Raw genomic sequence first — 27,977 nt, forward strand, 5'->3', positions numbered from 1 at the left:
ATAGTCCCTTTAAAAGGTCGGTGCACCTACAACACAACATGCAGGGATAAAACATGCAAAATAATTTAGAATAAAAACAACCATAAAACATGCAAAATAGAATAAAAACAACCCGAAAAAACATGCAGCATGAACAAGGCATTTTTGACCCTGTCATATAAACCCCTCATTGATTTTCTGTTTATCTTTTTCCTCAGATCAGAGCTTATCGGAATTCAACGGTTTCTCAACTGCTGCTGGGAAATCATATGTTTGTTTGTGGGGTGCAAGAGGAGGGGTGAGAGTGGATAAAAAGAGGGTGCTGCACAGCGACAGGCTACATTGACAGCGGATCAGGATCAGTTGAGGATGACTCTGCTGTGGCTGCTGGCCTCTGTGGCCTTTGTCTCCCTGACTTCTCTAGCTGATGGAGCTGCATTGTAAGTAGACCAGCCTATACCTTTACCCCCTGTGCTTGAATTAATTGACAAAAGAAAACAGAGCTAAAATATACAGTTTGTTTGTTCATCTTCATAATATTCACATTGTTATTGGTTAAACTGTAATGGGAGCAACAACAATACCTGAGGTCCTCTGCATTTATATTACATTTAAAAAGTGTATGGATACAAATATTGTGTGTCTTACATAATGAGGGGCTGTAGTCCAGTTTGCACTTTGTGTCACAAGGTAATGTGGTGTTTCAAATGATGCCAGTAAATTGGCCTAAATTTTGTTCAGAGTTTGCACAACGATGCATTACGCCAGACAGAGCAAGAGTCTAGAGCCATGATGAAATGTTTTGTTGATCCAGTGCTGGATCTTCATCAAGGTAATCAATAGATTACTTATTGTGTGTCCATGCTGGAGCTCATGGTCCTGAGAGCACATAGGGGGGCAAGAAAAACCTGAGGGGTCAGAAGACAAAAAATAACATTTCTGATGCCCAAAATTAGGTTTATTTTCCAGACTTCTGCTTTTGCCCTCGGTAAGGCCAATACCTGACGAGAGGTAACAAGCACATTCATTTTAAAGAGTCATACACAAAAAAAAGGTTTGGGATCCACTCTTAAAACCCTTGGACAAATTCACATAAACCTGTAAATCACGTGTTTAAACAGTGATAACCCTCCATTATTATCTCCGCCAGACGTAAGCCTGTGGGGAGATCATGTGTTTGGTCGTGTGTATGAGTGGACCTGGCTGTCTGTCCACGGCTAATCTTGTATACTACTGGACCCATCAGCCTAATATTTTTTTGTTCTCATTTATGACTTTGTGCTCAAGGACCTCTCATAGTTGCGGTGGTTCACAATTTGAAAAAGCTATTTCATTGACTATTTTATACCATGATTGAAAGCATTTCCGGCAAACGGCTAGGCTAAAAACAAGCCTTATCTTAGTCTGTTGCCGGCCACATTTTGACCTTTGTCGTAGCTGAAAAACTGACATCCACAGACATGTTTGGTCTCATTTTGAACCGGAGTATCTGCAGATTAATTCCATACCCGATATGTTACGATCCACTAAAGTTAGGCACGACACACGATGAATAAATCCCTGTTTTTGTTATCTTCCCCGCCATCTTGACCGTAAGGGAACCGGGAGGGACAATAGTGAGATCCAATTTCTTTGTTTGGGAGGGGAGAGGGAGACACACCTGGCGAAGATCTGCACTCTACTGAGTGCACTTTTTCCGACATGTGTGTCTTATAGTGCCTTAAATGCATAAAAAAGACATGTTTGTCAGTACCTAAACAGCATGTGGTTCTTTCTGCACAGTGACTACACATTAATCTTCCTCTCTCATCGCTGCTCTGCAGGCAGGTGATGTCTGCCCCCAACTTGTTGCGGGTAGGAACAGCAGAAAACATCTTTGTGGAGTGTCAAGACTGCTCCGGTGGAGACATCCCGGTCGAAATCAGCGTGAGGAACCATCCAACCAAAAACAAAAGGCTGGCATTCACACCTGTGACACTTACCAGTGGAAACAACTTCCAGGCGCTCGGACAAATAACGGTAAATGAAATACTGTCACTGTATATGTTACTGTTACTTGGCTTCATTTTCTAACATGGCCACAAAGAATCTAGAAATGAATCCAGAAACGCCCATGATGTAGGTTACCCCACACTGCTCCTCATGCGCTGCTCGTGTCTCTTCATACTGGTTTCAGATCCCTGCTGGAGACTTCAGCAAGGATCCCAACATGAAGCAGTATGTGTACCTGCAAGCTCAGTTCCCTGACCGACTGCTGGAGAAAGTGGTCTTAGTGTCCTTCCAGTCCGGGTACATTTTCATCCAGACTGACAAGACCCTCTACACCCCCAACAGCAAAGGTGAGTTTTTTTTTTTACATCAGTGCTGAAAAACACGCCTAATGTCTTTACATGGCTTTTTTTCCAAATTGAATGATTGTACTGTAAATTACAGTAAATGAACCCTTCCCTACACACAAGTGGAAATGGCCTAAAGTCAAAAAAGTTGTTTAACAGTCACATGACTCAAAATAGATACACCTTCCTTCAACCTTCAGCAGCAAAATTAACCTCTTCCCTTCTCTGTGTCAGTTCATTACAGGATGTTTGCACTGACGCCCCGTATGGAGCCAGTAGAGAGGGATGACGAAACCCAACCTGAAGCTTCTATTGCCATCGAGATTGTGGTATTGTATTTTACTTTTGATAAGTACAGAATTTAATGTAATATTATATAGTCAGCTGTGACTGGGAGCAGGAAGCCTCTTGATGAGGTGATATCACAAATGCTTAACAGTAGATAAGTTTGCTGCAAATGACCAAAATAACCAAAACACATCCACTGAACCTTGTGTCTGTTTTGTGTCTAGTAACACCTGTCCTACCACTTACTGTTAAAATAAATGCATGCCTCCCTCTAGTGGTTGAGTTGCACATTGACGACAGTCTCTTCCTTCTTAGATTGTAGATAAAGGACATACATAAAATGTAGCATGGATTTAATAAATTAATTTGTAAACTGGCACTGCTCTCTGTTAATGATTGTTCAATATTGTTTATTTTTAGACCCCTGAAGGCATCATTTTACCAATTGATCCAGTCTCTTTGAAATCAGGGATGCACGCTGGAGATTTTCAACTCGCTGAAATTGTCAGGTTGGTATTTTATCTTATTTAAATAAAATTATCCACATTGTATATCTATACATTTTGTTGTTTAGTGAAATTACATTTTAACGTGGATAATGTGAATTCAATTCAAAATATTAATACCTTAAATCTTTTAAGATTATGCATAGGCTATTTTACCATGTTTATGTCGTGTTTTCTACAATTAATTTCCATGTTTGTAATTTAGTGTTTGTACAACAACTTAAAAAAAATAATAGCCTACAGTGTATGAAGTGTGGAGACCCTTACAAAAAAGAAGTTTGTTCAAGTGTGCTATTACTATACTTATTTTAAACTTAAAAAAGAGAGCATGCTTTCAGTTTACTTTTAATGTACTTATCAGAGATATACTTCACAAAATTATACTTAAGAATCCTTAGCTTATACAGACAGCAGTATAGAAATATACTTGGCAAGTATACAGAAGAGTCCAAGTATACTTGGAAATACTGAAAAGTATACAGAAAGTACATTTGTCTAAGTACTATAAGTTAATTTAAAGAAAACTTAGAAGTATACTTGCAGTAAAAACTATTAAACTAGTAGTTTGCCCCTGTTTCCAGTCTTTATGCTAAGCTAAGCTAACTGGCTGCTGGCTCTACCTTCATATTTAGCATACAGACATGAGAGTGGCAATAATCTTCTCATCTAAAATATAAATGGACAGACAAAACAGAAATGCATTTAATCCCTATGAACTATGAACTAAAACCAATCAGCCTAAAAGACATAAAACAAAGGTACTGCATCCGTTCTATCTAATGCAAAGCCAACCTGAAACCTTTAAACCTTTTCTTCTAAACTTCAGAGTTTCTGTAGTTCTCTATAAATGTTAAGTTCTTTGCAGCAGCTCATTTGTGTAGGACTATATCTCAATTTGTGTGACATAATAACTTCACGCAGTCCGAAGTCTAATTCCTGTTACCTTCAGTCTCTAAATTAATATATACAGTATATATTTTTTTGTTTGATTATTGAACTATGTGTTTGTGTGTGTGTTTAGTCCCGGACTGTGGAAGGTGGTGACGAAGTTCCACAGCAACCCACAGCAGAGCTTTTCTGCAGAGTTCGAGGTCAAAGAATATGGTGAGTCCTTCATTATCTTTACTTTTATTTAAATGTTATATAAACCTACAACATTCACTTATTTTTTACTGGATTGCACACAGAATAAAATGTTTTCAATTTTCCAGTGCTGCCCAGTTTTGAGGTTAAACTGACGCCGGTGAGCCCCTTCTTCTACGTGGACAGTGACGCCCTCACCGTCAACATCAAAGCTACGTAAGTGAAGGTTCTGTGGCTTTAAAGACCAGGTTTTATAGGTAGATTGATTGGAGGAGAAAATAAAGAGTGTTGTTCTGAGGTTGTGTTGAGGCTCTTGCTATTTTAGTTTGTGTCATTTGTGTTTTGTTTGTTTTTAATTGTTCTGTTTTGCTTCATTGTGGCTTAAACATGTCTCCCTCTTGTGGATTTAGGTATCTGTTTGGTGAAGAGGTGGATGGGACGGCCTACGTGGTGTTTGGGGTTATGCAAGACGGTCAAAAGAGGAGCTTTCCAGGTTCTCTTCAGAGAGTACAGGTGAACACATTCACACTTTTGATGTATTTTTATATGTTTTGTAAAACTTATCTTTCAGAGGCTGTGGCAGGTTCAGTTTTAGAGCTAGAAGGTACAGATATATGAAACTAGAAAACCTAAGGAATCCATTGGTACCAACCATGTCACGCTAGCATGTTGGGGTAGGAGGCTCAGTAATGCTCCAAAGTTAGGCTAAATTTTGGCATAGTGTTTTTCAAAGGGGTCCCTTGACCTCTGACCTCAAGATATGTGAATGAAAATGGGTTCTATGGGTACCCACGAGTCTCCCCTTTACAGACATGCCCACTTTATGATAATCACATGCAGTTTGGGGCAAAAACAAAACACTTATTTTTGCCTATTCTAAAATGATGTGCTTGACTATTTCTGCATACTGGGGTCCCTAAACAGTCCTGGAATTACATAAATTGGGTATCACTGTAAAGCTGAGACTCTTGTGGATCCAATGAGCCCAACTGTATTCATGTGTGATGATGTTCGTCCCCATAGTAGCCATCCCATTGTAGTGAGACCATTTTTTGAAACTTGATGTCACTGTATAAAATGACCTGTGGTGACCTCTAGGATAATCACAGCCTCATGAAACTTTACAACCACAAAAGTGCAATTCTTGCAGAAATCTCAAAACGTCAAAAGTTTTTGTTACCAAATTACAGCATGGCTTTTTCTATGGTGTTCCTCAAGGTCTTGGTGTCTTAAAGTGATATTTTGGAGGGATTATTTATCATTTTCATCAATTCTCAAGTGGTAAAATTTTTTTAAATTTAGCACTAAATCTGTGTAACAAATGGTATGGACAAACTTAATGGGAATGGCCATCATAATGTTCTAAGCCCTTATACACTTCCACAATTTTATTTTAATTAATTAATTCATGTTGATATCTGGTTCATGACTAGAACAACTTGACACACAGTGCTGAGCTGCATCACAGATTAATCTTCAGGTTCCCAGCTTTCAGATGATGTACACCATTTCTATGTGACATCTACTGTTGACCTGCTATCTCCCCCTAAAGACCTCCTGTAGCCACCTAAAAAAGACAGAAACAGGTCTATTGTGGTTCTCAGAGGACAGCAGTAAAGTACCTGAACCACTAACTGTATCACTGTATCACTATACTGTATTTCAAGATGCATTATTATATTATATCACATTAGGTCCAGAGAGGTAGTGGAGAGGTCACACTGAAGAAAGAGCACATCACACAGACCTTCCCAAACATCGACGACCTGGTGGGGAGTTCCATATTTGTATCTGTCAGTGTGCTGACGGAGAGCGGTAAGAAAGAAAGACTGTGTGTTTGGGCCTGTTCAGTATATTTTAAAAAAGAAAATAATGATATCAGGATACGTTTTTCTGGATTGTGAACAGATTAAAAAACAAACTCTTGTAATAAGTTTGTGTGTGAATGTGTTTGTGTTTCTGCATCAACTCACAGGTAGTGAAATGGTGGAGGCAGAGTTGAGAAGTATCCAGATTGTCACATAACCTTACACCATCCACTTCAAGAAAACCCCCAAATATTTCAAACCAGGAATGTCCTTTGATGTTGCGGTAGGTACACTTGTTTACATTTACATAAACTGACAGCATATGTATGGCTTATGGCTTGGTACTTCCTGGCAACAAACAAAAAATTTTCTCAGACATAGAGGGGGATTATAAGAGGACATTTATTTAAAAACAAACATTATGTTTGTACTACAATTTGTGGGGTGAATATATGAAATGTTATAGATGAAGAAATTAAGCAAAGTAAAAATATAAATCCATTCAAGATGTATAAAATGTTTTAGAGAGGTACAGGGATGAGGAAGGGGCCTTGTCTCTCTCGGGACTGTGAAGCTCATTGTTGATGTTGTTGTTATTGTTTTTTATATTAAGATGATTATTTGTGTGTATATGTGATAAACATTAAGTTCATTGTTTAAGTTATAGAAAGGAGTAGGACCATATATAAGGTTTTACTTCTGCCTTTTCACACATACAATATTTATTTATTTAATTTATTTAGAATTTACTGTATATGTTTACTGTTATTTTATTGGTTATTCTTATTATTTGTTACATGTACGAAATAAATCAATCTAATAAAATTGCTATATTTCTAAATCCTTCACTGAAAACATCTCATAACTGAAATATAGTTACTCTTTGAAAACACAAATGGCAGTATGTCCTAAATATAAAAGTCACATAATGTTTATTACGATATAAATGCAGATATGTGAGATTCCAGAGAAAAAGAGAAATTCATCCATCAACAGTTTGGGTCGCCATAAACTACCTGAGTCATAAAACTTAGTGCACAGCACTAAAAACAAATCTAATAACATGAGTTTGACCTTAATAAGGTGTGTTTTAATAAGACAGTTTGACGTTTTCTGATTGTTCAGCTGTTTGTGTCTCTGATGGCAGGTTGAAGTTGTGAATCCTGATGGCACTCCGGCACAAGGTGTTAGAGTGGTGGTCGATCCAGGACAGGTGCAGGACAACACCGCAGCCAATGGCATGGCGAGGCTTACCATCAATACAGAGACAAGCGACCTAAGACTGACAATCACCGTAAGTCTCTGAAATCTTTTACCCTTTTTGCATTATAGCCCAAATGGCCACTTAAACCTCCATTAATCATCCATCCATTATCTGTAACCGATTATCCTATTCGGGGTCCCAGGGGGGTGGGGCTGGAGCCGATCCCTGCTGACATTGGGCGAAGGCGGGGTACACCCTGGACAGGTCGCCAGACTATCACAGGGCTGACACATAGAGACAGATAACCATTCACGCTCACATTCACACCTACGGCCAATTTAGAGTCAACAATTAAACTAACCTGCTTGTCTTTGGACTGTGGGAGGAAACCGGAGAACCCGGAGAAAACCCATGCTAAACTCCACACAGAAGGGCCCCAAGCCGGATTCAAACCTGCTTGCTGTGAGGCGACAGTGCTAACCACTGCACCATCGTTCAGCCCCTACATTAATCAACATTTTTGATATTCATTTGAAGAGGTGAAATCGGTGAATGGTGAACTTCATCCTGTCAGTGTTATGACTTTTTGTCATTCTATTTAGCAATTTTATATTGCTAGGCAGAACTATGGCAGGCAAAGCCTCAATAAGTTAAGATAGGATAGACGTTGGACTTTTCAAGTATTATTTCAAGATTTTTATTATCACGCCGGTTGTACAGGTACAAACGTGTGAAATACTTTTTGCTGGGAAGCTCCATTAAAATAATAAATTATATTACATTTACATTTACATTACAATTATAAAAGGAAATACTTTATACAAGGGCATATTAAGAACATTTGTAAAATATTAAGAATATATACAGTATATACAGTAGAGGATATATTTTTGTGTAAGAATGTGTCGAATGAATCATAGATTTAAAAGTCTGATGGCCTGGGGGAAAAAACTGTTCCTCAGTCTGCTGGTGTGAGTCCTGGGGGTCCTGTATCTTCTACCAGAGGGCAGGAGGGAGAACAGGCTGTTGTGGGGGTGTGTCGTGTCCTTAATGACCCTCAGGGACTTCCTGAGGCACCGCTGGGTGTGAAGCTCCTGCAGGCTGGGCAGCTGGCACCCGGTGATGTGTTGGGCCGAGCGCACCGCCCTTTCCAGCGCCTTACGGTCCACGTTGGTGCAGCTGCCGTACCAGGTGGTGAAGCAGCCTGTCAGGAGGCTCTCTATGTTGCCCCGGTAGAAGTCCCTGAGGATTTATGGTTTCAGTCTGAAAGTCTTGAGTCGCCTCAGAGCGTACAGTCTCTGCTGGGTCTTCCTGACTACAGCGGTGGTGTGGGTGGCCCATGTCAAGTCCTTATGGATGTTGACACCCAGGTATTTAAAGGTGTCCACCCTCTCCACCGCTCTGCCGTTGATGGTGACTGGGGGGTGAGTGCAACCCCCCCTCCTGTAATCCACGATAACCTCCTTGGTCTTTGAGATGTTCAGGGAGAGGTGGTTGTTCTGACACCACTGTTCCAGGGTGGTCACCTCCTCCCTGTAAGCCGTCTCGTCGCCATGGGAGATCAACCCCACAACTGTTGTGTCGTCCGCAAACTTCACGATGGTGTTTGAAGCTCTTGTTGCCACACAGTCGTGGGTGTAGAGGGAGTACAGGAGGGGGCTGAGAACACAGCCCTGTGGCGCTCCTGTGCTTAGAGTCAGTGAAGTCGAGGTGAGGTTGTCGATTCTCACCACCTGGGGGCGTCCCGTCAGGAAGTCCAGGATCCAGTCACACAGTGGTGTGTTCAGGCCCAGATCCTTTAGCTTACTGACGAGCCTGGAGGGCACTATGGTGTTGAACGCTGAGCTGTAATCCACGAACAGCATCCTCAGATAGGTGTCCCTTCCTTCCAGGTGGGAGAGGGCGGTGTGTAGGACGTGGGCGATGGCGTCCTCTGTGCCTCTGTTTGGGCGGTATGCAAATTGTAGGGCGTCGAGTGTGGGGGGAAGCATGGGGCAGATGAGGGATTTAACCAGCTTCTCAAAACACTTGCTGATTATGGGGGTGAGGGCTATGGGGCGCCAGTCGTTTAAGCTGGTTACTTTTTGTTGTTTGGGGATGGGGATTATGGTGGTGGATTTGAAGCAGGTGGGGACAGTCCGGAGAGAGAGCGACAGGTTGAAAATTGTTGTGAAAACCCCCGCCAACTGGTGACTTCTGGACGCGTCCAGGAATGCCGTCTGGGCCGGCCGCTTTGCGGTATTCATACCTGTGTGTGTCTTTAATTGCAGGCAAAGACCAATGATCCTCGTATTTCACCTGACAAGCAAGCATCAGCCAACATGTCTGCTCACCCATATACCACTAAAAGCAACAACTACATCCACATAGGTAAGTTACATCTTGAAATAACATCAGATGAATAAAAATAAAGGTGGTGGCAGTGGCAAAGTATGCACCATGCGCTAAATCTTTTCTGCGTTTAGCACTCATCACAACATGTCACATTTGCAGGTGTGGATGCAGCTGAGCTGGACCTAGGAGACAACCTGAAAATCAACCTCATCCTCAACAGGCAGGAAACACACGAGAATGATATCACATACCTGGTGAGAGGTGTTTTACACCTGTGCTTGTGTGCACATATGTAACTCTTTTTGTTGCGCCCCACGTCTCATGTGTGATAAGTGCTGATGTATAAATCTGTGTCCCTAGATCCTGAGCAGAGGTCAGCTGGTGAAAAGTGGCCGTTACAGGACAAGAGGTCAAGTACTGATTTCCCTGAGACTTCTCATTACCAAAGAAATGCTGCCGTCGTTCCGCATCATAGCCTACTACCATACAAATGACAATGTATTGGTATCAGACTCTGTTTGGATGGATGTCAAGGACTCCTGCATGGGCTCGGTGAGTCCCACAACACTGATGTAACGAAAAGGCAAACAAGACACCCATGCACAACCTGATAAAGTTATTTGTATACTTCTCTGATATATTTTTATGTATGAAACAAATTCAAAACTGCACATCTCATTCACATTTAGCTGAGGCTGGAATCATCGAGACCCGCTCCATCCTATGAGCCTCGCAGGATGTTTGGTCTGAAGGTCACAGGAGATCCAGAGGCCACAGTGGGATTGGTGGCAGTTGACAAAGGCGTCTACATCCTAAACAACAAGCACCGCCTCACCCAGAAAAAGGCAATTGCTTTATTTCATAATTATCTTTGAGAATATTTGAAAGGGCTTAAATTCAAAAAGCTATGTATAAAAAGAATTCACACGTCAACTGTCAATTTTGTTAGCTTTTGGATTCAAATAATATCCGGTGTAAGTTTGTGCTGCAGCAAATACATTGCATTAGTAAATGTGTCTCATTCCTACCTGCTCAGGTGTGGGACATTGTCGAGAAGCACGACACAGGCTGCACACCAGGTGGAGGGAAGGACGGTATGGGTGTGTTCTACGATGCCGGGCTGTTGTTTGAGTCCAGCACGGCTTCTGGTACTCCCTACAGACTAGGTGATGCTACTTTACCCTCCCCTTCTCTGAACATGCCTCTCTTTAGGCTCAATGAAATATCTCTAATTAGGAGAAGTGGGCACATGGACCTTTATTCATCGCATAAAGTCAAATGCTTTTATATAAGTAAGGATCTAGTGGTCAGTAGAAGAACTGCATCTTAAAGGGTCTTTTCACCCAGATGACATTATTCTTGCTCCCCTTTGTCAGTATCTGGACAGGCAGATAGTTTCAGAGACACTGTTTCTGAAATCACTCGTTGCTGTGTAGTTTTTTTAATTCTTCAGTGCTGCGAGCACCACAAACAGAGAGCCAGAATCTCAAACAGATGTCTTAGACTTTGGGCACATAAAACCAACACTATACCACTTGGGGTAAGTGAGATAATTTGGTTGAACCGACGCTTTGAGGCATTTCCATATTTACATTAACACTGGTCACTGCTACATGAGCTGATCATGATCCGTCCTGTTTGTTAGGGCTTTTAAAAGATGTTTTATTCTAATAAAGCATTTATACAATCTTTTAACATTTCAACAAATGAGGTGTGCAATTGTAGATCATATTTTCTCACACCCACACGCTGTCAATGTGTCCAACCAGATAAACCATCTCAGTCTGATTTTAAGAGTATCGCATCAACTAAACCACGCAAAACTCAAGTCTGGGTCCAACATGTTAAAGATCTTGTCTGTGTTGCATTTCCAGAATTGAAATGTCCGGCCCCCAGCAGGAGGAAACGAGCCCCTACTGTAATGGATGTCACAACCAGCTTACGTAAGAACCACAGCTCTAAACTACCCAATAACCACATATTCAGTCACTCAGTTCAGGACTGTGGACTTTGACAATACTCATCTTTGCCATATTATGTATTAATCTTTTCCTCCATTTCCCATTTAGTTTTTTAGTTTATTTGTTTTTCCTTATTCAAATCCTAATTGTTATTTTATTCTTGTACTCCATATCGTCTCACCTCTGTCTCTCCTCTACAACCCTCTTTCTTTCCAGTGAGTCAATATAACGACCAAGTGCAGCGTGAATGTTGTTCGGAAGGCATGAGGCCTACCCTCCTCTCATACAGCTGTGAGAGGCGCGCCGAGTACATCCTTGATGGCGCAACCTGTGTCGCTGCCTTCCTGCACTGCTGCAAGGAGATGGAAACCCAGCGATCTGAGAAGAAGGAGGATAGCCTCCTACTGGCTCGCAGTAAGAGACGGGGACAAGGGATGGGTGGTTATTATTCATGGTCATACTTACGAAACAATCAAAATGATAACCTTTTTAATGACACTTTAGGTGAGGAGGATGACAACAGTTACATGGACAGCAATGAAATTGTTTCTCGCACCAAGTTCCCTGAAAGTTGGCTGTGGTTAGATGTCCATCTGCCTGCTTGCCCTCGACAAACACCTAACTGGTGAGTAAACTGAAATATACACAGAAAAAATACACTGATAACTTCACACCGACACCACTAGGATTCAAAGGTACCTCTCAAAGTGTTGACACTTTTCTTTGTTTCAGTGACACCACATCATTGACGAAAAATGTTCCTTTGCAAGACTCGATCACAACCTGGCAGTTCACTGGCATTAGTCTGTCAAAAACTCACGGTGAGGATTCAGCGACTAAAATCTGTCATGTGTTTTAGTTGTGCCTCAAACCTTAAACCTCTATCATCCCTTTACACCTTTCTCTCTCTCCCTTTCTCTGTTTCATCACTTCTTTTTTAATCCCTCTCATCTTAAAGGAATCTGTGTTGGCGCTCCGTTGGAAGTGATTGTCCGAAAGGAATTCTTCGTTGATCTCAGGCTGCCGTACTCTGCTGTACGTGGAGAGCAGTTAGAAGTTAAGGCAATCCTCCACAACTACAGCCCCGATGATGTCACCGTAAGTCTGGGTTGCCCTGCTCCGGTGTTTTATGCCAGAGACAATGAGGCCATGATATTTTTCTCAAAGAGTTTGCAACAAAAGAGCAAAAGCAACAGTAAATATTGGACCGACTTACAACGTGTGGCAAAAAAAGAGAATGAATCTTTTTCCATGGTGGTCGGTCTCAGAACTGGGGGAAACCTTACTGCAATATTTACAGTGTACCTTCAAGATCAAATTGATCCTATAGGAAACAATGTAAAGCATAAAATGTCTTCAAATTAGGGAAGCATCTTTGATCAACTACACATACTTCAATATCTTTTTTCCGTCTTTGTCCTGTTCTCAAGGTGCGTGTGGATCTGATTGAGAAGGAGCACGTGTGCAGCGCAGCTTCTAAGCGTGGGAAGTATCGTCAGGAGGTCAAAATTGGGCCCCAAACTACACGATCTGTACCCTTCATCATTATTCCCATGAAAGATGGACAATACAGCATTGAGGTCAAAGCAGCTGTTAAAGATTCGTCGCTCCATGACGGAATCATGAAGATGCTGCGGGTGGTGGTAAGAGAAACGGGAAACGAACGGCGATCTCCTGTGTTAAAGTCAGTATAGGGAAACAGACATCTTTTGGGGCGTAACTTTGATGCAAATGTATACTGTATCAGCTTTTCAACATAAACTGTAAATAAGAAAGATCGTTAACAAGCAAGCAATATTGTATTTCGTTACACACCAGCAGATAACGATTACTCAAAAATAGTTGTTTATTTCTAACCTTTGTCCTAACTGTTGCTTTTCCAGCCTGAAGGTGTGCTGGTTAAATCTCCTCAGATTATAACTCTAGACCCCACTAAAAAAGGTGTAGGTGAGTTTACACATTAAACCGCTATATCATGTAGTAATTTGCTAATATTACATTTTTATCACTTGCTAATTGATCCCCCAACGTGCCCACTGTTTATCCCTTTAGATGGTAAACAAGAAGAAACTCTCAACAGTGGAATTCCTAGGAAAGATTTGGTTCCAAACACACCTACGAGCACACAGATCTCTGTGACAGGTGAGATGTGATGATATATTTGGGCATGTTATGCGATATAGTGCCAGTTACAATGAACTCTGCATTGGTGTAAATTGTTATTGGTCTTATTGGGAAATGAATGACCACCTCACTGGTTGTGGGGGACCTTTGCATGTTTATTTAGTTACTAATGTTTAGTATTTTTCTGTTTGTGTTTGTGCATGCAGGGAGAGAACAAGTTTCTTCACTGGTGGAGAACGCCGTTAGTGGGAACTCTATGGGTACTCTGATCTACCAGCCCTCAGGCTGCGGAGAGCAGAACATGTACCACATGACCCTGCCTGTCATTGCAGCCACATATTTGGACAAAACCAACCAGTGGGAAGCTGTGGGCTTTCAGAAACGTAACGAAGCCCTCCAACACATCAAGTACGGTAGGCTCACAGATGTGTTTATTAGCACACATACCAGAAATGTCATTGATGCCCCTCTGTGTGGGATTTTAAAGTTCCTGACGTGGCAGAAGTGGCATAAAAAAAAGAACAGCGTAGTAGACAGCAATGCATGCGATGCTACCCCTTCCCCACAGGTCCAGGCTAGGGACACTGACAATTAATGGTCTGAATGCAACACATAGACTCATAGACTTTAGAAGTTTTCACCAGGATTGTCTTATACAAACAAAAACGTATGCCGCCAGAATCATTTGAAAAATGCTATAATCACAGGAAAAAAATGTAAGAGGACTCCTCAAACTGGTTTTGTGTTTTTGTTTGTGTCCAGGCTATCAGAGCGAGCTTGCCTACCGAAAAAGTGATGGGTCTTATGCTGCGTTTCCCCATCGCCAAAGTAGCACCTGGTGAGGCATTCAAACATCTTTGAACTCATACATAATGGTTTCCACATCCTCCTATAACTTAACTTGACTGTGATGACAATATTGTGTATTTCATGTGCATATAAATGAAACTAAACTTCTCCTCTCCTCTCCTGTCTAAGGCTGACAGCCTATGTTGCCAAGGTGTTTGCCATGGCCAACAGTCTGGTGGCAGTGCAAAGCAAAGACATCTGTGACGCTGTTAAGTTTCTGATTCTCAACACGCAGCAACCTGACGGCTTGTTTAGAGAATTTGGACCGGTGATCCACGGAGAGCTGACTGTATGTGCACTGATTTCATTAACATCAATACTTCATTTTAGTGCTACAAAAGTAGCGAGATGAAAACAATTACATATCATTGACTGTAATCTATAATCTCTGTGTGTGCATGTGTAGGGTGATGTGAGCGGCGGAGATTCAGATGTCTCCATGACGGCCTTCTGCCTCATTGCCATGCAGGAGTCACGTACACTATGTACTGCAACTGTTAATGTGAGTAACTCATCTGCATATAATGTTTTCTTTTTTTCCCCCCTCACTGCATTTTTTTCTTCATTTACTGACTCCACACTAGTGATGGGCGAAATTGCAAAGTATCACTCTTAACTAGGGCTGTCAATCGATTCAAATATTTAATCGCGATTAATCGCATGATTGTCCATAGTTAATCGCGATTAATCACAAATTCATCGCACATTTTTTTAATCTGTTCAAAATGCACCTTAAAGGGAGATTTGTCAAGTATTTAATACTCTTATCAACATGGGAGTGGGAAAATATGCTTCTTTATGCAAATGTATGTATATATTTATTATTGGAAAGCATTTAACAACATAAAACAATGACAGATATTGTCCAGAAACCCTCACAGGTACTGCATTTAGCATAAAAAATATGCTCAAATCATAACATGGCAAACTGCAGCCCAACAGGCAACAACAGCTGTCAGTGTGTCAGTGTGCTGACTTGACTATGACTTGACCCAAACTGCATGTGGTTATCATACAGTGGGCATGTCTGTAAAGGGGAGACTCGTGGGTACCCAGAGAACCGATTTTTATTCACATATCTTGAGGTCAGAGGTCAAAAGACACCTTTGAAAATAGCCATGCCAGTTTTTCCTCGACAAAATTATTATTATATGTTATTTAGCCTCCTTCGCGATAAGCTAGTGTGACATGGTTGGATTCCTGAGGTTTTGTAGTTTCATTTGATGCCAGTATCTTCACTCTAGCTTTCAAACTGAGCCCGCTACAACCTACAAATCAGAAGTTGCATTAAACAAATTAGTGGCGTTAAAACAAATTTGCGTGAACGCGTTATCACGTTAACTTTGACAGTCCTACTCTTAACACAATCCCATGCTGCTTCAGCAGGTGGACAGACCTGTTGTGTCTAGTTACAGTTGCTAAAGTAAAATTGGGAAATCGCTGTTCAAGGAGAGGGTTTAGTGAATGGTCAATTGTGCTAAAATGATTCTTTCCAAGAATTTGACACATTCAAATTCAAAACGACATTTGATGCCAACCCTTAGTCTTGTATTTGTATGGAAGCATTAAATCCACAACCCAATAGTAACTGTAACTGATGGCGGCTCAGTCTAGCTCACAAGACACAGAAGAAGGTAAGAGAGGGGACGATCCGGTCTATTGTCCCAGGATCAAATGTTTCCTGAACAGAATGGGATATTTAAAATAGATGGATCACTGTTATCTGGCTCTTCTCCCATTTCTCCTAACTTTCTTCTCCTTCTGTCCAGAGTCTGCCAGGCAGTATCGACAAAGCAGTAGCCTATCTGGAAAGGCGTCTGCCCAGCCTCACCAACCCGTATGCTGTTGCCATGACGTCATATGCCCTGGCCAATGAAAACAAACTGAACCGCGAGATCCTCTACAGGTTTGCCTCCCCAGGTATTTCTGTAACATTAAATATTCCAAGATGATGTCTTGGGGAATTGTTAGTAAACTGAGCTTGTTCCAGGTAGAGCATACAGTAGTAATACATAAATATATTTGTGTGTCTTCCTCAGCGTTGTCCCACTGGCCGACACCTAAGGGGCATATTTACACACTGGAGGCCACAGCTTACGCTCTCCTCGCTCTGGTCAAGGCCAAGGTGAGCATCTGCCACATGTGTGCGTTTCACCAGGATGTCCTGCTACAGAAAACATACAACTGAGTCCTCATCCATGCTGCCTCACTAACAGGGTAGAGGGTTTGGAAACAAAGTCAATGAAGCAATGAAATGTTGCTTACAGTAGCTTTTACACTTTTTAAATAACCATATTTGGCAAACATTATTGACCTTTTACATTACTGCTACCACTTCACAGAGCACTTCATGATTATCTCGATAGGTATTTGAAGGCATTCTTTTCTGCCTCAGTTGCAATGACTTAGTTATGACATAGTTATAAAAACAAGGGACTGATTTGAACATTCTGCAAGGCATAATCACACAATAATAACACACATTTGACAAAAACAGATTATTTGTGATTGATTGCTTTTATCAGGCAAGTTTCAAGTAGCTGCTGTTTGATGGTGCCATAATAGAAAAAAAATGATTTAGAAACTCTATGGTAGGTTTTGGAAACTTACAGGTTACAATCTAAAATGTAACTGTACCAGAATCAGGAGTTCTCTCTATTTTCACTAAAGCTGTTTTATAAATGCAAATGCACAGTCAACCACGGACAATTTCAACCATTTACTTGCCTTCTGTTAATAAAGGCCTATGAAGACGCCGGACCTATTGTGAGATGGTTCAACCAACAGCGGAAGGTGGGCGGAGGCTATGGATCAACTCAGGTAACACAGACCCTTCTCTCCATCTTATGTTTACTTATAACCTGTTTACTGTATGTCTAAGTCTTGTTTTCTCCCCCTCACTTGTTTTCTCTCTAGGCTACCATAATAGTGTACCAGGCTATAGCAGAGTACTGGTCCAGCGCTAGAGAACCAGAGTATGATCTGAATGTGGACATCTTGTTGCCGGGCAGGTCAAGGCCTGACAAGTACAACTTCAACATCAACAACCACTACGCCACCAGAACATCTAAAGTGAGCGCACACACAAACAGACTCCCAGTGGTTCATTAACATCATCAGTCCTGTTGTTTTCAGTATGTTTCTTCTGCTGATCCCTGACTGTTTGTGTGCGTATTTAAATTCCCACAGATCAATGACATAAACCAGAACGTGAAAGTGACCGCCACGGGTTCAGGAGAAGCAACGGTGACAGTAAGTACAATATATTTTCATATTCTTCTATATATTTATCATCTGTTGATTACTGATGTGTGCTTTTTGAATCTCAGATACAACCAAATACATTTTTATACTAGACAGATGTCTATTAGTTTATCACATATTAAGATGCACTTTTGTCTATGTGACAGATGGTGTCGCTGTATTACGCTATGCCTAAAGAAAAGGAGAGTGACTGTCAGAAGTTTAACATGTCAGTGCAGCTCAGCACAGGTAATTTGGTGCCCTCCTCCTCTTCCTGTTTATTTGTCTTCATTTGTTGTCATTTTATCCGTTTGTTTCTGCCAAGTACCTTATGAGAGAAGACTCAACTAAATACTCAGTTACTCAATACAATGTTTTGCTCCTGCAGAAAAAATTGAGGAGGATGAGAAGATATACAAGCTGAGAATAGAGGTTTTGTAAGTACAATCAAGAAGTCATCCTGACAAGTGTTACAGTAACATGGCTTTATACACAACATGTTCTAACCAGATATGGCCCCTACAACACTTCACTCCTTAACCTTATCCTCATCATTTTAAATTGTCCTGCCTTCTGTGTGTGATTTCCTCGAATTTGAGCTCATTTGAGCTGCTCATTCCCACTCATTTAACCCTCTGAGACCCACAATAGAACCATTTGTGTCTATTTTAGGGGGCTACAGAGGGTCTTTAGGGGGAGATAGCAGGTCAACAGTAGATGTCACACAGAAGTGGTGTACATCATCTGAAAGCTGGGAACCTGAAGATTAATTTGAGATGCAGTTCACTGTGTGTCAAGTTATTCTAGTCATAAACCAGAAATAAACATGATTTAATTAATTTATTGATTATTCAAAATAAATTGTGAAAGTGTATAAGGGTTTAGAACATTATGATGGGCATCCCCACGCTCTGTTGTGTCTCATAAGTTGTTGCAGCAATTTTTGGGTTGATACCATTTGTTACACAGATTTGGTGCTAAATTTAACCATTTTTTTACCACTCGAGAATTGATAAAAATGATCAATAATCCCTCCAAAATACCACATTAAGACACCAAGACCTTGAAGAACACCACAGAAAAAGCCATTTGGTTTCAAAAACTTTTGACATCCTGAGATTTCTGCAAAAATTGCATTTTTCGGTGATTGGATGGCGAGCACTTCTCTTCTGGAAACTGCTCAGAAGCCCACTTATTGTCAATCTAGCTAGCAAAGCCATCCTCTAAATGTTGTAGGTCTGTAGTTTGTGGTTGTAAAGTTCCATGAGGCTGTGATTATCCTAGAGGTCACCACAGGTCATTGTATACAGTGAGCTCAAGTTTAAAAAAATGGTCTCATTACAATGAAATGGCTACTATGGAGACTAACATCATCACAATTGAATACAATTGGATCATTGGATCCAAACGAGATCCACATATGATATCTGTACCTTCACTCTAGCTCTAAAACTGAACCTGCTAGAGTCCGTGAAAGACAGGAAAGTCGGTCGGCATCGCCCGCGAGGGTTTAATTGTATTTGAAACATCAATCTTTCTCTCAATCTTCTTTATGCTGTTATTTAATTATTCTTCTGTCTGTTCTGTGTACAGGTATAAGGACAGGGAGCACGATGCATCAATGTCAATCTTGGATATTGGCTTGCTAACTGGCTTCACGGTTAACACAAAGGACCTGGACTTAGTAAGAACTTACAGATCCACTTATACCCACATACAGTTCACAAGTCAGTGTTTATGGTTCAGAGAAACAAAATGTTTTTTATGGTTTCGAAAGTTGTCTGACTGTGTGTGTTTGTGTGTAGTTGTCCAAAGGACGTGCTCGCACTATTGCAAAATATGAGATGAACACAGTCCTGTCAGAAAGAGGCTCGCTCATCATCTACCTGGACAAGGTAAGACATCCCTGTTTCCTACCTCTATACTTTTCTCTCTGCCTTGTTCTTTGTGTATTTATCTCCATCTCACCTTTGTCCACAGGTTTCTCACACACGACCAGAGGAGATCACTTTTAGGCTCCATCAGAAGATGGAAGTGGGCGTCTTACAACCAGCTGCTGTGTCTGTCTATGAATACTATGACCGTGAGTCTCAGACACACTTAGGAACATATGATGCCTCCATGTACTTTGCTGACAGTGGATGTCCGAGTAGATAACACCATGGATAAGCAGGCATTATTACATTTTCAACGTATTTAATGTGCATTTTCTGATCACACATACCACAAATCTTTCTCTCCCATCGCAGAAACACGTTGTGTGAAGTTCTACCATCCAGAGAGGAGAGCTGGACAGCTACTGCGGCTCTGTAGAGGGGATGAATGCACATGTGCTGAAGGTAAACAGGATGATGTCAAACTGACCTAATTTCTCTACTGTAAACACAAAAACACAACACTTACAACCGTTTTCTCTCTCACTGAGTTGTACGTCTTGTGATGGTGTGGTATACCACCAGTAAAGTGTTACATTTCAGATCTGGTGAAGGAGATGGTTGTGGAATTTGGTTTATAGTAACTCACCAGATTATAACGTAATCATTAGAATGTTCTGTCAGCGGCAACAAGCACCTGCAGGATCCTGTAGGATCAGAGCAGCAGTCGCTAAAGAATAACTCACGAACATATTTAAATTGTGACTAAGATACAGCCGCACTCATCCATCAACTCATCCACACACACCTTTAATCAAGTCATTAGTTGTGTATTCACTTTGTGCCGATTGTGTATTTCCAGAGAACTGCAGTATGCAGAAGAAGGACAAAGTCAACAATGATCAGCGCACAGCTATGGTCTGTGAGAGTACACAGATCAGCAAAATAGACTTTGGTAAGAGAGTGTAAATGCACTGCATTTATGTAGCACTTTAATCCTAAAAATGTATGTGTTTGTGTGAGTAAGAGATTGAGAGAATCGGTGAGCAAGGGAGCTAACAATCTGCAACTTGTCTGTCCTCAGCGTACAAAGTGAGACTGGAAGAGTTTACAGACGGCGTGTCCACTGACATTTACACAGTGCGGGTCCTGGAAGTCGTCAAAGAAGGTGGGTTTTTATCTTTGAACTGCCTAAAATGCACTACCCCCTGATGTTTCTAAGGTGCCTTAAAGGTGAAGGTGACATAACAATTTCTCTTGTCTGCCTCTTTCTGACATTTCATGGGCACATTGAATCTCAATGTTGTTTCCAGTCAGACAGAAAAATTATTGATTGATGGTCATTTAAAGGAAAAGTTCAACATTTTGGGAAATGTGCTTATTTGCTTTTTGCAGAGAGTTAGATGAGTGAGAAGACTGGTACCACTCACATGTTTGTAGGCCAAGTATAAAGCTACCACTAGCAGCCAGCCAAATTAGCTTGCCAGCAGACACTCCAGGAAGTTACTGTTCCTAGCCAAGTAAAATAGTCCAGTACACCCCCTTATAGGTGAATTGTCATTTTTACGCTTAATTTTTTTGTACAGATTGTACAAACAAAATTGGAGGTGCTGGTAGGTGTATTTTGTTACCTTTGGACAAAGCGAGGCTAACTGTTTCCAGTCTTCATGCTAAGCTCAGTTAGCTGGTTGTTGGCTGCATATTTACTATACATTCATGAGAGTGGTATCAATAACGGGCGTCAATCTAACCCTCGGCAAGAAAGTGAACAAGCGTATTTCCCAAAATGTCCAACTATTGGCATGATTCCACTGTGGCACTGGGAGTATGTGAGAATACAGCACTAATAGTTTGTACTGCACCTTTAGCTATGCATTTAATCCTTACCTTTTCTCTGTTCTATATTTTAATTACAGGAAATTTTGATGTGGGTCCTCTGAATAAACTGCGCACATTCCTCAGTTATCCGCACTGCAGGGAATCTTTAGATCTGGGGACAGGCAAAACCTACCTTATCATGGGCTCATCCAAAGATATTCAGAGAGATGACGAACATCAATCGTAAGTTTGTTCTTTGTGTGAAAGTCAATGTTTGTGGTGGGTGCCTTTTAAAGATTTTTACTGTTTCACTGCTTTCTGTTACTAAATCAAGTTACTCTTTCTTGTACTCTAGTTTATGCGTTACTGTTGATAGAGTCATTAAATGTACAGAAGGAGGGAGGAGGCTTGTGTTTTGTTATGTTCCAGCGGGTTACAGATGGCTGGTCAAATGAAGAACCAATGTGTGTTTCACTTTGCTCTCCTCAGATACCAGTATGTACTCGGTGAGAGAACCTGGATCGAGTACTGGCCCATAGAAGCAGAGTGTCAAACTGAGGAACACCGACCTACCTGTTTGGGCATGGAGGAGATGGTCCAGCAGTACCAACTCTTTGGATGTCAGCAGTAGTGAAACGAAGGAAAAAGAAATAAAGTGTCAAATTGATTTCATTTTGCATTGTTCTTATTATGTAAAACATTCACCGCTTTGGGATATGAGGCTTACAATGTTGCACTATATTGATTAAAATGTAATTGTCTCAATCTCATTCTCTGTGTTTTATTCATTAACATTTGGTTAATGTTTGATTACTATTATGTTGGTTGCTGTATAGTAAACTTTGAGAAGTTCAACTAGAAGTAGAAGTTTAACCCCCTGAGACCCGTGGGATCGCGGGCAATCCTGACCGACTTTACTGTCTTTCAGAGGCTGTAGCAGGTTCAGTTTTAGAGCTAGAAGGTACAGATATCATATGAAACTAAAAAACCTAAGGAATCCATTGGTACCAACCATGTGATGCTAGCATGTTGGGGGAGGAGGCTCAGTAACTCTCCAAAATTGTCATGGCCATTTTCAAAGGAGTCCCTTGACCTCTGACCTCAAGATATGTTAATCAAAATAGGTTGTGGTCTTCAGGAGAGCCGTTGTAGGTAGTAGTCTTCAGGAGAGCCGTTGGTAGGTAGTAGTCTTCAGGAGAGCCGTTGGTAGGTAGTAGTCTTCAGGAGAGCCGTTGGTAGGTAGTAGTCTTCAGGAGAGCCGTTAGTAGGTAGTAGTCTTCAGGAGAGCCGTTGGTAGGTAGTAATTGTCAGGAGAGCCATTGGTAGGAAGTAGTCGTCAGGAGAGCCGTTGGTAGGTAGTAGTCTTCAGGAGAGCCGTTGGTAGGTAGTAGTCGTCAGGAGAGCCATTCTGCCGTCCCTAGACTGTTTCTCTGACTGAAGAACCCCCTTCTGCTGCGAGCCGCTCTCTCCTTTTCTCCTCTCAGTCTGTGTCGCATCTCGCTAATTGCAGGCGCTCCGCCACACCTGTCGCTCCTCCCGTAATCAGTCTCCTTGATTGGAGGTGTGGCTGTCCATGGGTCATAACTTCTTCTTCTTCTTCTTTGGTGTTTATTGGTGGTTGGCAAACCATCTTATAGGTGCATTACCGCCACCTACTGGACTGGAGTGTGGAGCAGTAGATTGGCAGGAAAAAAATTAAAAATTAAATTAAAAATTAAAAATAAATACAAAACAATAAATTAATAATTATTAATAATAATTACAATAATAATATAAATTAAATTCTCTCCATTATTCCTGTTGCACTTAAGTAATTAATTAGAAGATTATGTACTTTATTAGATGTCTTTCCTAGCAGATTCCCCATTGTAACATTTCCATCATTTACTCTTGATATCAATTCCCTTCTTTCTTCGTCATATTTGTTGCACTCTATAAGAACATGTTTGACATTTTCCTGTTTATTACAGTGTGTGCATTAGTCCAGTTGGGTGCTTGCCTATTCTATGATGGGTCATAATTCCAGTTCATGATATCTTAAAAACACATTTCAATCCACGTATTAAAAACAACCGAAACAAGCAAAGGTCTGTGCACCTACAACACAACATGCAGGGATAAAACATGCAAAATAATTTGGAATAAAAACAACCACAAATCATGCAGCATGAACAAGGCATTTTTGACCCTGTCACATAAACCCCTCATTGATTTTCTATTGTTTATCTTTTTCCTCAAAGCAGAGCTTATCAGAATTCAACAGTTTCTCAACTGCTGCTGGGAAATCATGTGTTTGTTTGTGTTAATACATGTGTACAGAAAGGGAAAGTGGGGTGCAGGAGGAGGGGTGAGAGTGGATAAAAAGAGGGTGCTGCACAGCAACAGGCTACATTGACAGCGGATCAGGATCAGTTGAGGATGACTCTGCTGTGGCTGCTGGCCTCTGTGGCCTTTGTCTCCCTGACTTCTCTAGCTGATGGAGCTGCATTGTAAGTAGACCAGCCTATACCTTTACCCCCTATGCTTGAATTAACTGACAAAAAAAACAGAGCTAAAATATACAGTTTGTTTGTTCATTTCATAATATTCACATTGTTATTGGTTAAACCGTAATAGGAGCAACAACAATACCTGAGGTCCTCTGCATTTATATTACATTTAAAAAGTGTATGGATACAAATATTGTGTGTCTTACATAATGAGGGGCTGTAGTCACAAGGTAATGTGGTGTTTCAAATGATGCCAGTAAATTGGCCTAAATTTTGTTCAGAGTTTGCACAACGATGCATTACGCCAGACAGAGCAAGAGTCTAGAGCCATGATGAAATGTTTTGTTGATCCAGTGCTGGATCTTCATCAAGGTAATCAATAGATTACTCATTGCGTGTCCATGCCGGAGGTCATGATCCTGAGAGCACATGGGGGGGGGGCAAGATAAACCTGAGGGGTCAGAAGACAAAAAATAACATTTCTGATGTACAAAATTAGGTTTATTTTTCAGACATCTGCTTTTGAAATACTGAGAAGGTCCCCCTCTTCGAGCACACAAAAATCTCACCAGAAAAAAGTCACATTCTCTTTAAGGCCTATACCTGACGAGAGGTAACAAGCACATTCATTTTAAAGAGTCATACACAAAAAAAAGTTTGGGAATCATTTCTCTAAGAGATCCACTCTTAAAACCCTTGCACAAATAAACACATAAACCTGTAAATCACGTGTTTAAACAGTGATAACCCTCCATTTTCACCAGACGTAAGCCTGTGGGGAGATCATGCGTTTGGTCGTGTGTGTGTGCGTGGACCTGTCTGTCTGTCCACGGCTAATCTTGTATACTACTGGACCCATCAGCCTATTATTTTTTTTGTGCTCATTTATGGCTTTGTGCTCAAGGACCTCTTGTAGTTGCGGTGATTCACAATTTGAAAAAGCTATTTCATTGACTATTTTATACCATGATTGAAGGCATTTCCGGCAAACGGCTAGGCTAAAAACAAACCTTATCTTAGTCTGTTGCCGGCCACATTTTGACCTTTGTCTTAGCTGAAAAACTGACATCCACAGAAATGTTTGGTCTCATTTTGAACCGGAGTATCTGCAGATTAATTACATACCCGATATGTTACGATCCACTAAGGTTAGGCACGATACACGATGAATAAATCCCTGTTTTTGTTATCTTCCCCGCCATCTTGACCATAAGGGAACCGGGAGGGACAATAGTGAGATCCAACTTCTTTGTTTGGGAGGGGAGAGGGAGACACACCTGGCGGAGATCTGCACTCTATTGAGTGCACTTTTTCCGACGTGTGTTTTTTATAGTGCCTTAAATGCATAAAAAAACATGTTTGTCAGTACCTAAACAGCATGTGGTTCTTTCTGCACAGTGACTACACATTAATCTTCCTCTCTCATCGCTGCTCTGCAGGCAGGTGATGTCTTCCCCCAACTTGTTGAGGGTAGGAACAGCAGAAAACATCTTTGTGGAGTGTCAAGACTGCTCCGTTGTAGACATCCCGGTCGAAATCAGCGTGAGGAACCATCCAACCAAAAACAAAAGGCTGGCATTCACATCTGTGAACCTTACCAGTGCAAACAACTTCCAGGCGCTCGGACAAATAACGGTAAATGAAATACTGTCACTGTATATGTTACTGTTACTTGGCTTCATTTTCTAACACGGCCACAAAGAATCTAGAAATGAATCCAGAAACGCACATGATGTAAGTTACCCCACCCTGCTCCTCATGTGCTGTTCGTGTCTCTTTATACTGGTTTCAGATCCCTGCTGGAGACTTCAGCAAGGATCCCAACATGAAGCAGTATGTGAACCTGCAAGCACAGTTCCCTGACCGACTGCTGGAGAAAGTGGTCTTAGTGTCCTTCCAGTCCGGGTACATCTTCATCCAGACTGACAAAACCCTCTACACCCCCAACAGCAAAGGTGAGTTTATTTCTACACAGTGCTGAAAAACAGGCCTATTTCTGTGACAATGTCTTTACATGGCTTTTTTTTCCAAATTGAATGATTGTACTGTAAATTACAGTAAATGAACCCTTCCCTACACACAAGTGGAAATGGCCTAAAGTCAAAAAAGTTCTTTAACAGTCACATGACTCAAAATAGATACACCTTCCTTCAACCTTCAGCAGCAAAATTAACCTCTTCCCTTCTCTGTGTCAGTTCATTACAGGATGTTTGCACTGACGCCCCTTATGGAGCCAGTAGAGAGGGATGACGAAACCCAACTTAAAGCTTCTATTGCCATCGAGATTGTGGTATTGTATTTAATTAAGCACAGAATTTAATGTAATATTATACAATCAGCTGTGACTGGGAGCAGGAAGCCTCTTGATGAGGTGATATCACAAATGCTTAACAGTAGATAAGTTTGCTGCAAATGACCAAAATAACCAAAACACATCCACTGAACCGTGTGTCTGTTTTGTGTCTAGTAACACCTGTTAAAATGAATGCATGCCTCCCTCTAGTGGTTGAGTTGCACATTGTAGACAGTCTCTTCCTTCTTAGATTGTAGATAAAGGACATACATAAAATGTAGCATGGATTTAATAAATTAATTTGTAAACTGGCACTGCTCTCTATTAATGATTGTTCAATATTGTTTATTTTTAGACCCCGGAAGGCATCATTTTACCAATTGATCCAGTCTCTTTGAAATCAGGGATGCACTCTGGAGATTTCCAACTCGCTGAAGTTGTCAGGTTAGTATTTTATCTTATTTAAATAAAATTGTCCACATTGAATATCTATACATTTTGTTGTTTGGTGAAATTGCATTTCAACATGGAAAAAGTGAATTCAATTCAAAATATCCATCCATCCATCCATTTTCAACCGCTTATCCGGGATCGGGCCGAAGGGGGCAACAGCTCCAGCAGGGGACCCCAAACTTCCCTTTCCCGGGCCACATTAACCAGCTCTGACTGGGGGATCCCAAGGCGTTCCCAGGGCAGTGTGGAGATATAATCTCTCCACCTAGTCCTGGGTCTTCCCCGTGGTCTCCTCCCAGCTGGTCGTTCCTGGAACACCTCCCTAGGGAGGCGCCCAGGAGGCATCCGTACTAGATGCCCGAACCACCTCAACTGACTCCTTCCGACGCAAAGGAGCAGCGGCTCTACTCCGAGTCCCTCACGGATGACTGAGCTTCTCACCCTATCTCTAAGGGAGACGCCAGCCACCCTCCTGAGGAAACCCATTTTGGCCGCCTGTACCCGCGACCTCGTTCTTTCGGTCATGACCCAGCCCTCATGACCATGGATGAGAGTAGGAACGAAGATTGACCGGTAGATCGAGAGATTTGCCTTCCGGCTCAGCTCTCTTTTCGTCACAATGGTGCGGTAAAGCGAATGCAATACCGCCCCCGCTGCTCCGATTCTCCGACCAATCTCAAGTTCCATAGTCCCCTCACTCGCGAACAAGACCCCGAGATACTTGAACTCCTTCACTTGGGGTAAGGACTCATTCCCTACCCGCAGTAGGCAATCCATCGGTTTCCTGCTGAGAACCATGGCCTCAGATTTAGAGGTACTGATACTCATCCCAACCGCTTCACACTCGGCTGCAAACCGATCCAGTGAGTGCTGGAGGTTGCAGACCGATGATGCTAACAGGACCACATCATCTGCAAAAAGCAGAGATTGAGATCCTCAGCACACCGAACTGGGAACCCACCTTAGGCACTGTCACCGACTTCCACGCAGTGTTGAAGAGACGTGTCATCCAAGACAGCCCCTCCACACCCAGAGCCTTCAGCATTTCTGGACGGATCTCATCAATCCCCGGGGCTTTGCCACTGTGGAGTTGTTTGACTACCTCAGTGACTTCCACCAGGGTAATTGATGATGGTCCCCCATCAGCTTCCAGCTCTGCCTCTACAATAGAGGGCGTATTGGTCGGATTCAGGAGTTCCTCAAAGTGCTCCTTCCACCGCCCGATTACCTCCTCAGTCGAGGTCAACAGTGTCCCATCCTTACTGTACACAGCTTGGATGGTTCCCCGTTTCCCCCTCCTGAGGTGCCGGACGGTTTTCCAGAAGCACTTTGGTG

General features: G+C 41.7%; 1 protein-coding gene across 1 annotated transcript in view; it reads left to right on the forward strand.

Moving 5' to 3' along the window:
* The first annotated feature begins 262 nt into the window (after nucleotides 1-262).
* LOC141765417 (uncharacterized) overlaps nucleotides 263-27,977 on the forward strand; it is a 103,607-nt gene continuing 75,892 nt past the window's right edge. Inside the window, 49 exon segments of the mRNA XM_074631468.1 lie at nucleotides 263-419; nucleotides 1,803-1,998; nucleotides 2,156-2,318; nucleotides 2,550-2,644; nucleotides 3,024-3,112; nucleotides 4,131-4,213; nucleotides 4,321-4,408; nucleotides 4,603-4,705; nucleotides 5,887-6,007; nucleotides 6,168-6,283; nucleotides 7,148-7,294; nucleotides 9,475-9,574; nucleotides 9,698-9,792; nucleotides 9,899-10,090; nucleotides 10,228-10,383; nucleotides 10,575-10,704; nucleotides 11,413-11,481; nucleotides 11,716-11,913; nucleotides 12,004-12,124; nucleotides 12,232-12,320; nucleotides 12,458-12,597; nucleotides 12,930-13,142; nucleotides 13,383-13,446; nucleotides 13,552-13,641; nucleotides 13,830-14,036; nucleotides 14,386-14,461; nucleotides 14,602-14,761; nucleotides 14,879-14,974; nucleotides 16,242-16,392; nucleotides 16,512-16,597; nucleotides 17,215-17,292; nucleotides 17,389-17,544; nucleotides 17,662-17,724; nucleotides 17,883-17,964; nucleotides 18,104-18,152; nucleotides 19,309-19,399; nucleotides 19,521-19,610; nucleotides 19,696-19,798; nucleotides 19,965-20,054; nucleotides 20,452-20,544; nucleotides 20,674-20,757; nucleotides 21,506-21,650; nucleotides 21,897-22,037; nucleotides 22,892-22,945; nucleotides 23,768-23,896; nucleotides 25,336-25,531; nucleotides 25,689-25,851; nucleotides 26,092-26,186; nucleotides 26,545-26,633. Of these exon segments, the coding sequence (XP_074487569.1) occupies nucleotides 349-419; nucleotides 1,803-1,998; nucleotides 2,156-2,318; nucleotides 2,550-2,644; nucleotides 3,024-3,112; nucleotides 4,131-4,213; nucleotides 4,321-4,408; nucleotides 4,603-4,705; nucleotides 5,887-6,007; nucleotides 6,168-6,283; nucleotides 7,148-7,294; nucleotides 9,475-9,574; nucleotides 9,698-9,792; nucleotides 9,899-10,090; nucleotides 10,228-10,383; nucleotides 10,575-10,704; nucleotides 11,413-11,481; nucleotides 11,716-11,913; nucleotides 12,004-12,124; nucleotides 12,232-12,320; nucleotides 12,458-12,597; nucleotides 12,930-13,142; nucleotides 13,383-13,446; nucleotides 13,552-13,641; nucleotides 13,830-14,036; nucleotides 14,386-14,461; nucleotides 14,602-14,761; nucleotides 14,879-14,974; nucleotides 16,242-16,392; nucleotides 16,512-16,597; nucleotides 17,215-17,292; nucleotides 17,389-17,544; nucleotides 17,662-17,724; nucleotides 17,883-17,964; nucleotides 18,104-18,152; nucleotides 19,309-19,399; nucleotides 19,521-19,610; nucleotides 19,696-19,798; nucleotides 19,965-20,054; nucleotides 20,452-20,544; nucleotides 20,674-20,757; nucleotides 21,506-21,650; nucleotides 21,897-22,037; nucleotides 22,892-22,945; nucleotides 23,768-23,896; nucleotides 25,336-25,531; nucleotides 25,689-25,851; nucleotides 26,092-26,186; nucleotides 26,545-26,633 (5,696 nt within the window). The 5' untranslated portion in view covers nucleotides 263-348.

Source organism: Sebastes fasciatus, chromosome 3, assembly GCF_043250625.1.
Source record: "Sebastes fasciatus isolate fSebFas1 chromosome 3, fSebFas1.pri, whole genome shotgun sequence".
NCBI classification, from domain to species: Eukaryota; Metazoa; Chordata; class Actinopteri; order Perciformes; family Sebastidae; genus Sebastes; species Sebastes fasciatus.